The 16386-nt window shown below is 40.3% G+C and overlaps 1 protein-coding gene across 10 annotated transcripts in view; it reads right to left on the bottom strand.

Moving 5' to 3' along the window:
* kmt2cb (lysine (K)-specific methyltransferase 2Cb) overlaps nucleotides 1–16386 on the bottom strand; it is an 83101-nt gene that overhangs the window by 57483 nt on the left and 9232 nt on the right. For all 10 annotated transcript variants that reach the window (XM_067605909.1, XM_067605908.1, XM_067605910.1 and 7 more), the window contains exons 3-6: nucleotides 9041–9129; nucleotides 3890–4037; nucleotides 2252–2458; nucleotides 821–930 (exon numbers count right to left, since the gene is read on the bottom strand). In XM_067605909.1, coding sequence (XP_067462010.1) covers nucleotides 821–930; nucleotides 2252–2458; nucleotides 3890–4037; nucleotides 9041–9129 — 554 coding nt within the window. The remainder of the gene's footprint in view (nucleotides 1–820; nucleotides 931–2251; nucleotides 2459–3889; nucleotides 4038–9040; nucleotides 9130–16386) is intronic.

Below are 16386 nucleotides of genomic sequence, written 5' to 3'. Positions count from 1 at the left end.
GTCACAGTGCGTAGGCTTATATGAAATTTTGTTGGTTTTTCTGTGGTAGGAAGGAGTGGCTGTCATGTGTTTTGCATAGGGATGCACTGATCCGGCTTTACCGACGATACCAGTACCGATACCTGGGCTTTGGGTATCAGCCGATACCGAGTATTGATAATTAATAAGCTGTATGCCTCACTGTGTGGAAGAGACTATGATCATTCTTTTATGTGTAAGGCAAAATCAGGCTTGTCTTAAACATTGGTTTCCTTACTTTGTAAAACAAAATGTAACAAAAAATACATAGAAATAAATTGACTGAATTGTTATTTATAATGGTATCCGATACCAGCTCGACCCATTGTCACTGATACCCTATCCAGCTATGTGAGTCAGTATCGGACCAATATCTGATATCAGTACTTCACTAATTTTGTACCCCAGCTTATTGTCACCATATTCCGCTTAAGTGCACACACAGCTTGTGTGATGCTGCAATTATTTGTAAGGAGGATTTGCATTTTATTTAGCTGTTTTTGTGATAACTTGCATCTTAATTTTTGTTTCACAGCTAGAATTGTTATAGATAACTTTTGCAGTACCATAGGAAAGGACACAGAAAGCTAGGCTGACAGTTTGCTTTTTTCCCTTGACAAGGGAAAAGGGGTCAGAGGGCCAAGGTTTAAGAGTCACGGTTCGCTACTGGCATTGTGTATTAGATAAATAAATGTATAAAGCATTTACAGATGGTGCTCTCTAGTCCAAATGCCAACTCTCCATCAGAAGTGCTAGCAATGCTTGGTAAAAAGGAGGAAAAGGTTCAGTCTATTGGTCTTACCCGACTCGAAGAGAGACTGGACGTTAAGATCTTGTGGAAGGCCGACATGAGAAAGCTCATCCCAAAATCGACTGGCTGGGTCTGTTTCTCCCTCGCAGCTTTCAGACCCACTGGAAAAAAAGAGGTTTGCAGAGAAAGCAGGTCAGCACAGGTTTTTAAAAAAGGAGGACAGCTAGAAGATATGCTAGACAAGAGAAGGACAGTCTGAATCAACTTAGGAATGAATCAAGAGTAGACATAAAGGTAGAGGACGATGTGCAGTTTTTACAAAAGCAGAGAGATGAAGATAGAGAGAATGAGCCGGGGGGAAATGTTAGAGAGCAAATAAAAAGCTGTGGGGGAGGAGGGAGAGGAGGAGGAGGAAGAGGGCCATCTTGTTTGGCGTGTGCACAAGAGGCTGGCTGTTCTGTCTCATAAAATCTGTTGAAAAGGATGTGTTTCTCAGAGTCCCTGGATTGAACTAGTGAGCTGCATAGCATGCGGAAAATGTGGAGAGGGAGCATTAGCATTTAAAAAGGACCCAAGTTCCAGTAAACAAACCACAGGCCAAAATCAAGAGACCGGTTTCTGTAAGCATGATGGCACACTCATGACAAACAGCCTTAACAGCTTATTGTTAGAGCCAAAGTTTCATCACCAATTATGAAATGATCTTTTCACACCTCCTCACACTTCCACAGCTCTGTCTCCACCATCTCTGCTTCTCTGGGAAATCAATATAAAATTGCTCCTCCTGGCCTGTGCTCCCTCCTCTGTCTCTGTGTGGCACAACCGAGGGTTGGCCCCAATCACCAATCACACAGCAATGACACAACAGCTACTGGTTGAGTTGGCACGCTGCCAGACCCATATTACTCCCACTGCCATTACGTCACTGGGAACCCAGAGAGACGCCCAATTGGTTCCAAAGGACCAAAACAAATTTGGCAGCTGTCCAAAAGAGTCCTAGGAGGGTCCTTTGTTGGCGCAGTATGCATGTATGTGTGTGCTTGTACACATTAACACACTTAAGGTTCATGTGTAACTTTTATCTGATGCGGCATCCCTGAGCCTCAGGGCCATCACAGATATTATGCCTGCTAGGCCAAAGTGATAATTTAGCCTTCAAATGTAGAATGACAACACAACCTGCTAACTGGAAGCCCTTTAGCCTGCGAGGTCTCTGCGTGTGTTTGTGTGCCTGCTTCTTTGTGTGCTGGTTTGTATAGGTAAATGTGTATGTAAACATGTGGACACAGGTTCCTTGCAAGTTTTTCAAGGGTAATTGTGCTCAATATAAAATAATCAATTTCCAAATCCAAAAGATTTTCAAAAGACCATAGCAAAGATTTTGGGTTTTATTACAAGGACTCCTCACAAATGACTTTACTGTCCTGGCCAACAATGACAGCCAAACCATTTGTGACAACAGTGTCAGCCAGGCCTACTTACTTCGTCTTTTCCCTCTGTCCTGAGGTGGTCTCTCCGGCCATTTTTGGCTGAGTGGTTTTATCACCATCACTGCTATCGCTCGTTGAGCTTCCTCCACCTTTGTGGCTGAAGAGTGCGTCAAGCTGAGGTGTGATGCTGAATACTTGCAGCTCCCCCTGACCCAGTAGGCTACGGCCACCGCAGTAACAGAAGGCACAGAGACGCTCACTGAAACAAAGAAAATGGGTGGTAGGGGGTGTTTAATTATATATACCTACTGTGACTTAATACAGTGCCACACATGTCACCGTGAATTAAGGCCTCCTTCTTCTGGAACAGTCTGCGCCGCAACATACATAATAACACATAATGCCGACATTTGTGAGGCAGGCCCACACAGTCTACACATACACTTTAAGCTGTAATGGATGAACAATGGTATGCAAGTAGCAGGCCAGCCCCATTGTCGCCTGCATTTTAACCTGTAACCTTTAAGCTGTGGGTGTAAGAGGAGACATTTTTGCTACAATACTGGGGCTTCCTGGTTGCCTAGGGGTTAAAAGGTATACTATATAATGATAACATCCCCCAGTTTGATTCTGGCCATAGATCTTTAATGAATGAATGCCCCACCCCTCACCCACTTCCCCTCTTTATCTTGTCTACCCATAATATCTTCTATTGATTAAAGCTGAAATGCCCCAAAAATCACTTGGATGCAGAAAATTTTCCAGAAATCTTCTAACAAAGCTCTTTTGGGAATAAGTGGCAATATTTTAAGATAAAGGATACGCTAAAGAAGGTTATGCCATTGTTAGTTATGACGGTTTAAAACAGAGTGAGTGGATAAATCACAACAGACCAGAACTCTTAAATGGTTTTGGGAAGATCCTATATTAAAGACCTTAAAGTTGGCTGTTGGATTCAGATTTTTTTTTTTTTTACTTGATGAACCCCAATCATTAATTTAACATCTTTTCCAACCAAATTTCTGGGAAATCCTGAAAATGAGTTTATTACATGAAAAAGGCTATGAATATGATTTATCCCGGCTAACTTCCGTAAGTAAGAAAATAATTGTGCATGAATACACTACATTTCAAATCAATCTTTCCTTACAATTGCATTATAAACACACTAACATAACTCTGCCAAAAAAATAGATAAAATCAAGCACTGCAGACACATTCATGTCATGTCAGAAGATGCTCAATAAGGAATTTAGGCCTATTTAATGAAGACAAAATCCATCACCTTACACACATATATATATATATGGACATGGAAATATTAAAAGGTTGGAGACAAAAAAAAAAGCGCCAGGAACAGGAAAGTTTAGAAATAAAGGGGTGGTTAATACTTATCACATTTTTAAGGCATGAGATGGCCTTGTTAATAAGATCCCAGGAGATGCTGCTGTTCTGCCTTCCATCACTAACATCGATAGCACAGACAGGCCAGAAGATTGATTACAACCTTTAACAGAGTGGCACCTGGGAAGGAAGTGCTGCCTCTGCCAGCTTATGACTCCATTTCAATCCACCCATGTACATATACACAACAAGGCAAATAGTACGTCATATGATTGCACGCATATATTCATACAAACAGCATTTAGAAACGGGGACTTTTATTCAGGCAAAGTTTGGTGTTTCAAACCTGCTTTTGACTTCTCTACTTGCTGGGACAGATGGTCCTGCTGAATTCTCGGCTGGAGGGCTCTGGGCCAGAGGGGAAGAGGGCTTGTCCTCCTCTGGCACTTCAGTCGTCTCCACTTCCACAGTCTCCACTGGCTGGATTTGTGTTTCTGGTGGTAACAAAAAAAAAAACCCAGAATCGTCAGTCAGTCAATACATCCCTCCACTGCAATTGTGAGCATTGCAGACCATTCAACGATTGCCTCAATGCTATTATTTGCTCTTCATTTCATTGCTAAATATGACTGTAAAATCAGCATGCAGCTTCTGACAGATACAGCTTTCATAGGAGAGGTTGATTACATTCTAGTCAGTTTCCTCCAGGTCAAAAACACTGCCTTTATTAGTGAGATGGATGGTAAAATATGGGGACCATATGCTCAAGCACTGATTACAGTAAACCCACTGGGAAAATTGAGCTCTTGTACAGAATAGCAATAACAATGGAGGCTGAGAAAAAACAAGAATCACAGCTGCCAGAATAACAGCTGAAGAAGTGGGGTTTAATATTAATGGGGGAAACTTTGCCTCAAATACAACAAATTTTTTGTTTATTTTGTCAATATCATGAGTAGGGATGCAGCTATTAACTGATTTCACTATTAACCGCATTCTAAAACGTCATGGTTTTGTAAACATACGGTTCAGCTGTTCTCACTCTCAAAAACAGGGACATTATGATACATTATTTTTCTATGAACAACGGTTGCACTGTGAGTAAAATTAAACAACACTCGACAATTGTGTTTAAAAAAAAACAAACAAAAAAAAACAAAAAAAGTCGAAAGACTCAATCGGCAGACTGCAGGCAGAAGTTCCCCCACAGAACCAAACCTGAAACCTGGTGCACCAGCTTAAAATGCTGCACTGCAATAAGTTCAGGTACGCAAAGTTCCACATGCTGTCACGAGAGCGACTCCCGACAAGAAGTGTTATGGCAATGGCTAAGAGACCCAACATTAAAGCATTGTATTCACAAAAACGCCTTAAATAGTTGGGGTGGGAGAATTTTTGATACATAAAATGGCCAGGGGATTGTTCAAGAAGATGATCTCCAATTTGTAAAACTTGCTGAAGAAAAGTCGCTGCTAAAGGATTCAACACCTCGAACTTAATGAAACGTCAAGATCACCATCCAGCTATAATGCTCAAGTGAAGGTAATACACTAAGTCATAACTAAGTTAAAAAAAACATTACTTTAGTGGCAAGTTACTTAATGAAACACTGAGTTGGTAGGGAATTAAATATAGTAGTGTCACTTACAATCAATGAAGTAGCGGTGAGTTAAGAGTCGGGCTTTCAGTGCAACATAAACCAACGGCAACAAAGCAGGAAAAGGAGCATTGCACCGTTTATAAATTAACGCTCACCAAAATGGCATGTAATCGCCTAAAGAGCTTCAGTGCAACCATTTACATCCCGTTGCTTCCTCCCATTTGTGTTGAGTAAATTCTGGTATGGTAGGTTAATATACCAGGTGCAAACAACTAACTTAACATTAAGGTCTTGTAGACTTCCAGCACTATACTATAGGATCTAATTAATTGCATTAAAAATAATATATTTTAAATATTACAAATCAACTGAAGTCATTACTGCAATATCCAACTGAAGTTAATCTTGGCATGGATTATTTATTTTCTTATTCACTTTTAGCCTAAGACTACCTCTGGTGTTGCAGAATCCTCAGTGAAGTGTGTATCTCATGCTCCCTCTTCAAAACAAACATGCTCATGTGATTTTATCCATCCTTAGTATTGTGAAATGAATTAATGCATAATAATCATGAAGACTCAGACTATAATCATGCCATCAAAATCTATAATCGTTGCATCCCTAATCATGAGTATATTTGATCTAAATTACAAAAAAGAAATCCTCAATTCACTATGCTAATCATACAAAAAAAAACCCCTCCCGAAAGAAGAGGTCGACCGATTAATCGGTTTGTAATCAGCGGTATTTGGCTCTGATAGTGGCCACCGGTCACACAGGGACTTAGGATTGTTATGAACAAGCTGAACTGAAAGCTGTCTGTATATAGTCCAAGGCCCTGTTTACACCTGGCATTAACATGTGGAGGGTACAGGTGTGAACGCACCCAAGACGCATTGAGAACACACTGAGATCCAATCACTCAGACTATATTTGGAGGTGGTCTGGGCCGCATGTGGCCAAATTCTTTTAGCAGTGGAAACGCAATGGGTCCTGGGCCACATTGAAGGACCGCCTACTCAACTGATGTCCTCTATTTACCAGAAGACTAGGCACGGGAGGTGCATTGCTGCTTTCCAGTCCGTGAACTGTCCGTCCAAATTTGTGTTCAACTTGTTTAATAACAGGATAAGGAAATGCATTATTTTGTTTTTCCATTTTTCATGTGAATTAAAAAAAAAAAAAAAAAAAGTCCACTTCCCGTTCACCTAACCTGTTTTCCTCTTCAAATCATCAATTGGAATAGAAATTAAACCAAAACCACAAAATAACTTGTTTTTCACTTGTCTGTCAGAGGCTAAACGTTTCACTCTGTTTCTCTTGGATAGTTTCCTCTGTCCTGTCTAGTTGATAACTACAGTTTTTAGTTTTGCTGTGTTGCTCGACATGATGAGATCAGGATTTATCAGGAGGACGGCTGCTTTACTCAAAACAATTTCACTGTATGAACCTGGACTATGTGTGTGACCTTTTGGATGTGTAGAAGAACACAGAACATTAATTAACATTAGATCCTGACCGATCCTGTCGGCGTGTTGGGAGATTTAAATAATTCATGAAGTTACGCTGCTGTGCCTTGTGCGTAAATGCGCACAGCGTCTCTCAATGGGGAGATGCAGCTGCGGAGCAATTACTGCATATAACGCATATAACTCTATATTTGTTTATTTATATATATATATACACACACACACACACACACACACACACACACATACACACGTTCAGACGCAGCACTAGAACAAATCCATAGGACAGGCATTTGATTTTCGTGAGGGCGCACACAATGCATTATATATTTGTTTATCCTGTTATCAAACAAGTTGAACAAAGCTTTGGATGGAGGGTTCACAGACCCCCGGTCCTCCCACCGGTTAAAAACAACAACGAATTTGGTCTTTCTAAACCGAAATGATGCACATGTTCATTTGCGTATAGAGCAGGGAAGATTGCATGTGGAGACACATATTAATGCCAGGTGTAAACAGGGCCTAACTGTTTATCTTAGTTTGCCACGGATCTTAAAATTTGGCAATGCTTTGTAAAAATTAGGTGCTGGCTGAGAGAAATCAGCCCATCTCTCTCTACCAGCAGCACCTGAAGGCAGTGAAACACATCAGCAGCAGAGGGAGGAGGACAGAGGACAGGAAGAAAGACTAAAGTTTAGAAAGAATGAGGAACAAAGACATGGGTTGGTATCACTCAGTATTTTGATGTCAGAAATATTATTTATTTTACTGACATTTTAGATTTGTTTCCAGTGACATATTATTGAGTTTATATAGTGACTTTGCTGTTTACATTACTGTTGCTGCTCTAGAAACAGTACTTACTTGTATTAAAAATATAAAGCAATTCTAATCCTGTCCTGAATTTATTCTTTTTTATAAATGATCATTTAAAAAAAAAAAACTTTTGTAATGAAAAAGAACCGATAAGAGTATTAATAAAGAACCAGGTTGACAAAAGCATGGATAAGATAAAGATAAAATCCTAACACACATCCCTACAGAGGGTTAGTGGCTTCATCCTGACTTTGGGAGGATGAAAAGTTTGTGGGTATTTATTACTTTGAGTTTGATGTTCAGTGATCCAGATTCATTTATTATTATTAATTAATTAATTTATTAATTTATTTATTCAGGTCTGTATTACCCTGACATACATTTCAACAGTTGTCCAGTTTCTAATAAAATCAAAGTGTGAAGTTCTTTGTATTCACATTTCATTGAGATGTAATTAGGCTAATACCGCAATGATTCAGTGTCATCCAGTGGAATTACACAAGGACAAATTCAAGCTCATTACCTCCTCATAGCCAAATGCACCCGTGAAAGACTACTTACAGTCTTGGGATATGAGTGAGTTGTTTTTTTTCACTGAAATATTTAAAAATAAATTCTAGCGTGATTGCTGGGTTACATCCCACTGAGATAGTATTTATTATAATGAGTATTAATATGTCACCATGCTAGCCTTTAAAAAGTAAGATGGGTTAAAATATAGGCTATGGTTAGAGGTAGTATGGCAACGCATGAAGAATTTAGGTTACGCTACACAAGTATCACAAAGCAAGGTTATACATAAGATAAACATGTGCAATATGCTGACCTTTTCAGAAGCAGATATACTCTTCTTGACCTCAGCTGCGCACATATCACTTTAAGGACAAGACTGTATAGAATTGTAGATTTCATTTTGCAAAGGCCTGAAGGCAGAGAGAGCCACTGAGGGAACCACCAAGGTTTTAGTGGTATAGGGAATAGACTGAAAGGCAAAAGCCAACAGTGTGCTTGGTTCTTTCAAAACAGAAAATCACATTATTGGAATCTTTAAAACTCCCAAAATTGCCTATTGGTAAGGTAAACTACAATTAATAAAAGAAAAGCTAGACACTGGCAGAACCCCATTTCCCAATATCTCCAGCGTAGCAACAGGGCAGCACTGAGATGTATGAGAATGGGAGGCATGGTCACGTGATGTGATGTACACACATAAAAAAGCACATAAATGGGTCTGGAGAGACTGATGGGATTTTAAAAAGCTTTTAGAGGGCATTAGCCTTGGGCTCTTTCCCACTGCACCTCAATGCCAATCTCAGAGCATGAGGAGAGATGGAAGCAATAAGGGGAGAAAAAAAAATACACACCCACTGCAGCTTCATAGCTCAGGCTAAACCCTTTCAATTATAGCCCTGAAGTAGAAGCATGGAGTGCCAAGAAAAAGCTCTCATCCATCCTTCTCCAGGAGAGGGAGTATCCCCTACCTCTACTGAAATATCCTCTGAAGCACTCTCTGCATGAGGCTGTCTGGATGTGTAAGTTCAAGTCTTATATCGCTCCCAACAGAACCAACATGTACATAATGGATAAAAAAAAGGGGATTGTGTAGTCTCACCTGTGTCCTGAGGGCCGATGGACTCTGTTATCTCAGTCCCATCCATGCTGTCCTCCTCATCCACAACAACCCTCCCTCTGGTGCGACCCCTAGGGTGAGGAGGAGACACAAACAAATAATCAGAGGCAGTGAAAAAGAATGAGACAAGTGCCTGGGTTTTCCTCAGAAGGGGGGTGGCTGTGTGGTCATGAATTAGTTAAATATAGTCACAGCTGTCACTGATTTTTAATGGAGGCACTCAAGCCGCTGGGCAAGGCGGAGGGGTGGTAGTGGGGGGTGTACAATACAGCCTGGTACTATGTGTTGTTTAAAGATTGAACGAGGCAAATCTGAACTAGATAGGGAATTAAAATAAAGTGCAATATCCAAGCATTCAAGTGACATCAGCCTCAAATAAATGATTGTGTCTTTGTAGGATGACAGTGATTAAAACCAATCAAAATGAATTGATGCTCATACACCAAAACTGAGATGTGCATGTTGATCTTCAGGGCAACATGGGACAAATACCTTTATCATTAACACCTGGGACACAATGCCTTCCTCTATCAGAGTATCGTGTGCGCGTCGCTGAACTGCTGCGGCTCACACGCGTGTAGACGCAGCATTGCTGCTGCGGCACTGCTACTGCCAGCCCTATCTTCCTACATAGGAGTTTGACTTTGATAATGGCCGTCAATAATAGAATGTTTCATATCATTTCATTATAGATTTCAGCTATATTTAGTTTAGACAAAAAAAAAAGGTTAAGAAGCATGTGCTCAATTGTGAGAAGTAAATAATAAGTGTGGTTATGCTGCCGCGGTTATCACATTATCATGGTGTAACAATCATGTCACCCCAACCACAGAGTCAAGCTGATCACACTTCCCCGCTGAGCAAGTGGCTCAAGTGATGACACATTAGTTATTCTCTCTGGTTTTACACTGACAATGATTTCAGCTATATACAGTATTAGCTCCTATTATACATGTGCACTAAACAATTTGAAATTAATAAGATTTTGTGCAACCTTATGTAAATGAAACAAAACCCCCCGCTACTTTCATGATGCACCATTTTTTACTCTGCGGCTATAAGGGAAGTCCGTGGAAAAGAACAATTACTAACCTTCTGTTTTTAATGATTTAGAGTAGAAATAGAATAGTTTAGATATACTTTAGATAAATCTCTGAATACGCTGACATGTCAGCCAATTAACAACACAGTAACAACCTCTTATTAACCTATGCAATCAAGATCTATTCTATCTGTTGACAGCAAGCTATTGTTGCCAATTTGTCAGAGGAACAAGGAAATATTTTCACCCAGTAAAATAAATATCATTAAGGTTGTTCTATTCAGTTTTCAAAGCAAAAGCCAGAGGATGGTAAAATTTGGATTTCTTACAGGTAATACTACTTAAGAGTCTACTCAAGGTGCTGCTCTTTACATGACCAGCTAATGATACTGCTTTACCCAAATGAAACTGTTCCTAAGTACATAATAGTATTACAGCCAGGCACGAATGCGACGCGTCATGTAGTAGGGAAGAGCGGGGTTTTTTTTTACCCACTACACAGACTCCATCTTTGTAGTGTGCGGTTGCAATAATGCAGTTGGTTATGCAGGATTTGGAAGTGTAGGCTATATTAACCGGTGCTGAATTAATAAACTAGATTATTTTAACTACAGGATCATGGATGAACATTGATTTGATTGATTTATTTTAATGTGCAATGAAAAAAAACCCACAAAATACAATGATGTATTTTTTAAAATCATTTTTAAAGACTTTTTTTTTTTTTTTTACACAGTTCTACGTAGTTTTTACTGTTGGGGGGCCACGTAGAGAAATTACAATAGACCAGCTGCATAAAAGTGTAGCAGCTTCAGCTGATTATAATGGACACGCTCTGCTGTGGCCATGCTGTTGCAGACGTGTTAGAGAACATGGAGTCCCTGTTACGAAAAGCTTGCCCCAACTCATATGTAGTGATGTCCCAAGCTGCTCTCAGTACTGGGCTCCGTAACTGATTTTTAAAATTTAATTGGAATTGGTTGTTTAAAGCTACATACAATTTTAACCACTTCAGGGGTATATGTATATGTCCAAACTGGTGCGGTATATCAGGTGAACTAAATAATAACCGTGTCTTTACTAACAGGTCTAATTTCAGTCTACAGCTAGGCATGTGCGAAACATGAATTGAAAAAACACCATCAAACCTTATCGGTACTGACTGAAATGTGTAGCGCTAAATATTGAAAACTGTCAAGTATTAAAAGCATCATGTCTGGTCAGATTTGTAATCTTAGTCTTTGACCAGATAGTTCCTGATTAGGGATGCATGATATTTTTGCCGATATCCTATATGCTGACATTTCCAGCTCATTGCGGCCGATTGCCGACTCCGGAGAGGAAGGTGGTGGTAATGCACCTAAAACGCTGGTTGCCAATCGCCGTTATGAACCAAAAAGAAGTTTCCGGTGCTTCCTCCGCAGGCTCCACTTCACTCAGCTGCCTGTGAGACCCGCTGTTTCTTCCCACTTTAACCCGAATACCAAACCGGGGATCAGAGCTCTGGTTGGATCCACATGGAGAGCCGAGGCTAACATTAGCTGAGAGGCTAGCAGAGCGTTACCCGCAGCATGACCATGAGGGAAGCACAGCTAGCTAGCCTCCCAGCTAAGCAGAATCTCCGTTTGGATCCAACCGGATCCAAGCTGGTCTGAGGGGCAGAGGAGTGAAGTGGAGCCTGTGGAGGAAGCACCGGGACCGTCAGGGTGACACAGTCTGTCGAGGGAAGCACAGTCAGGCGGTGGAGGAGAAGGCGACATATCAGCCATATTCCCCAACGTCCATATTTCATTTCAGAGCTTTTAATCGGCCGATACCGATGATGTGCCAATAATATTGTGCATCCCTATTCCTGATGTAAATGAAAACTTTGCTAATTTTAGACTTTTGTTATGGTAAAGTTCTTGTACAGCTGCTTGTGTTAAGACATACACAAAACATAAATATTTACTTTATATTAAGTCATGCACTTTCATTTGAGAACTTTTACTTCTTTTGTTAAATTAAAAAGGGTTTTAAACACGTTTATATTTAACATTTCAGTATCCGTATCAAAACTCAGGTAATGTATCTGCAGTAGTATCAAAGAAATTTCATATATCCCGCCCTGTTCACAGTAATTGTACAGTTAGAGCAATAATGACCTTTTTCATCCATTTTTAAAATGTTTGACTGCCTGTTAAAACACTAAAATCTATTCCTAATGCACAGTGTTCGATTCATGATCTCTATACTGAAACAGCATGTTAGGAGAGCAGAACAGGATTTTGCTTTGTTTTTAAATGTTGCATTGCCTCTACTTTAGTGACATTTCTAAGTTGCACTATGCCTCTTAAGTGCTGCAGTTGGTTAAACTGCAACACTTAACTGCAACAGCAACTACAGGCTGCCACTCCTCTCTTCCCAGATGGTACACAAAACGTTATAGGACACTATGCAAGTTGTTATACAGAACTATTCAAGGACAAAACATGATGTGAAGCTAGTTAATACACAAATACATTGTACAAGTATCTTAATTAGAGAAATGTAAATATTGGATCAAACAATGTATTGGCAAATGTTCAATATCTCATTACTGGTCCATTTCTGTGGTGCCTGTAGTCTTTAGTTAAGGGGCCATATTATGAGAAACTCACTTTTAAGTGCTTGGCAATATATATTTGGGTCTCTGATGTGCCTACTAACACACAAACAGTGAAATAAGACCACCCAGTCAGTTTGGTGTGGGCTGGCTTGCTCTGTACTCAGAGCCATTCAGATTTGCTGCCCCTTACATCACTTGGGATTTCATTGAAATTGTACTGCCCCCCCCATTCCATGCCTCTATCTGAGTCTCCACCGACTAAATTTCTTGAGGTCCGCCATGTTTTTCTTGCAAGCGTCGGCCAGGACCCAGCTAAATTAAGCTAAGCTAAGGGTGAAAAATGCGCGCGTATCGCGGGGCTTGACCATGGGAAAGAGCTGATGTTTGCCCATAGACTGCTGCCGAGTGCCGGCCATCTCTGGAGCAGACAGCTGGAGAGACCTTTGTTGCCGTCTCATCTTCTGGAGGAATAAACACCTGATTCTGCTCTGATCCAGAGCAGATTACTGGACTGAACTTCAGTAACATTACCGCGCTGGTTGGGAACTAGTCAGTGCCTGCCGTCGCTCGCTAGCTGTTGCTGGCGAATTATCACAAATCATCCTGTGGTCAAATTTGTTTGGCACGTTTGCTGCACCACTCATGGGCACCGCTATGTTTTCTCCGGCAGCCATGTTTCTCTGGAGTTCACGCTCAACAGTTGCCATGGTAGCCGGCACACCCGCATAAGAGTGGGGGGTGAGGTGGGCGGGACAGGCACTCAAACCGGCCATTCTGAACAGAGCTGTTTAAACAGGATGAGAAGGCTGCTGTGGTCCTTGATCCTTGTGGTATTTTGACCAAAGCATGTCAGATATATTTTATTAAGACCCCACGGAACCACGGAGGTATAGTATGGCCCCCTTAAATGTAATTTTTCTTCCCTGTCCTCATCTCTTTGAAGACGTCACCAATATCAAGCACCAAGACGAGAAAAAACATTTTTAGCCATTATAAAGAAAGTACAACCCTTTCCATATCTTACTAAATATGCCCTGTCAGCAAATCAGACAACCACGTCTACATTTCCAACCATACGCCTGAGTGCCAACTCATACAGATGCGCACACACAGCACATACCCCCTCTTTTACATACTGTATGGAGAGATCTGTCAGTGTCAGCATCCTCCAATGGGAGCTCTGTTAACCTAATCTTGGAAGCGCCATGTGGAGGGCATAATTGTCATGGATACAAATTAAATAGCAACATCAATTGTTAGCATGCTAAGTGAGGAGAGCAAACACAGCCCAAATGAGAGCAGCGTGTCTCAGGGGTACTCAAGAGGATACAGGGGGTTGGAAGTGAGGGAGGAGATGGGGGGGTGGGTAATTTTCGGTGCCACTGGAGAGAGAAATCACAATTGGCTAGATGCCAAATCAACCCCTCCCTCTAAACGACTTCCATGTCAAGATAAGGAACAACCCTTAAACCCAGGAAGAGAAGAGAGCTCTAGCAAACCTTGGCTTAACACACAATTATCTGTAAGCTTGAATCAAACATAAATATCTTAATAGAGTGGAAATAAACAATCATTTATTTATTTATTTATCTATTTTTACAGAGAGCTTAAAAGGTGCACGCAGTAATTACTAAACCAAAGATGGGCCGCCTTCCCGTAGTTTTGGATCGCATCAACATTGAGATTTGACAGAGAGACTGTGACAAAGTATGAACCTGTTAACTCTCATCAGGAAAAAAATATTTGAATAAGAAGGACCACTGTTCAATTTAGTTATATTATAATAAAGTGTATACTTAGCTTAACTCAAACATTTGCAAAGCATACGTCAAAAAGTATTATTAATCTCATTAAATAACTTTGGAAGGTCTATGTTCAGACAAGGAAAAAATAATCAGGAAAGCCTATAATTATGTTATATTTTAAGAAATACTTCACCTGATCAGAATGACATAAGTAAAATATCAGAGACATGTAAAGCTACAATCAGCTATACACCTGAAGCTAAACTTCTGTGCGATAGCGGCAGGATAAGTAACCATTTTTATCCTAAAAGTGATTCATGGCTGAAAGGTGCAGAGTACCACACCTTCTGTCTCACAGGCTTCACCTTATATCTTCACTGCAAATCATTTTACCCTCTACAGCTAGTGACATTTAAGTGTTTTTGGAAAACCAGAAAGCAAACACCAATGCAGAAATTAGCTGTATGACATTTTCATCTATGCCCACAATTTTATGTAGGTGCACAAAGTAGTCGGTGATGACGTCTTCTAGTAGACTGCTACATAACATACAGTATATAAATACTCTGAAGGCATCAGATTTCAGAAATTTCAGCGTTGAGAAAGCCAGTTATTCGACTGACAAACGCTCAAGACTTATTCAACCCCATACCCTGCACAACTTATCCCCCCCACAGTCCCACCACAGGGAGAGAGAGAGAGAAAAAAAAGGAAAAGGTGAAAATAATGCTGTGGTAAGTAGTCCCAGCTCGGAGGGCGCTGCCTGGAAAACCTGACAAGGATCGTTCTGTTCTGGAGTGGACTGACTAGCAGATGGAGTGTGGGCAAATCTAGTAAATTCCAACAACCAGGTTTACAAGAGCAATTTCGAACACATCCCCTTTTGTCTCAATCTAATTAGTTTTAACACATGACATGGGTAATTTTAATATTTATACACACTGCTTATACGCACTAGAAGAGGAAGCCAGTTGATCTGAACACTAGTTGTTTTGGAAGATAATTCACAGCTCTGCACATTATGACTAAATTACTATATGACTCTGTGCTGTAAAAACAGCTAGTTTTAAGCCATTGGCCTGCTGTTGTTTAAACCAATGGTGTGATCAGAAATTAGGGTGTAATGAATTGGCTGAAAGCCTAAAAGTGGCACAATGTGAAGTTCATCTGCAAAGCTCTGATCACTGGGGGTTGGTATTAAGGAGGCTCTAGAGTATATAGGATGCTCTAAAGCATATAAACTCACTGTTCAGCCTTCTGGAGAGGCATCTAACTAAATTCAATGAAATCTGAGATGGGATGAATAATTGTGATAACAATATTGAGCAAAATAACTGATAATCATTTTAGCCATAATCTACATCCTTATCACGAATCTATTTTTATACAAGCAACTGCAGTCTTCCTTCTGACCATGACAACACTGACCATTACAACATGAAAAACTCAAAGCGCATATCTCTGCTGATGGTTTATTCTTGACCATTTCATCAACATGAAGCAATTCAAGTCTGTCCCAGGTCATCCTTCCACTGTGGCATTAACCTATCGTCTGGATGCTTGCAGATTAAACGATCCATTGGGAGCAGGGTATTAAGATTGATTGAGAGGACAGACTAAGGAGAGAGTTAAGAACCTTGCAGGCATTATATTACAGAGCAGCTCTAAGCTGCATTATATGTTGCTATGGAAGTCACAAAGAAGCCAGGCACCTTGTACAATGCCACATAACAAATTCCTGTGCTGGCATAACCTGAAATCATGCTGCTGTGGAACTATTAAAATCATAAGGACAAAAACCAGGATATTTAATCAAAAAAAAAAATTCTATCAGCTAAATGGCCAAAACATGACCAGTGTTTTCTGCAATGTCTAATAAAAACACAGACAAATATTCTGTGTTCTACCAATATCACATTAGATATGTAATGTATAATTATTTGGTTACACCACT

The sequence above is a fragment of the Thunnus thynnus genome, chromosome 12 (genome assembly GCF_963924715.1).
Source record: "Thunnus thynnus chromosome 12, fThuThy2.1, whole genome shotgun sequence".
NCBI lineage: Eukaryota > Metazoa > Chordata > Actinopteri > Scombriformes > Scombridae > Thunnus > Thunnus thynnus.
The sequence above is the reverse complement of the archived record's forward strand: the minus strand, read 5'-3'. Positions and strand labels throughout refer to the sequence as shown.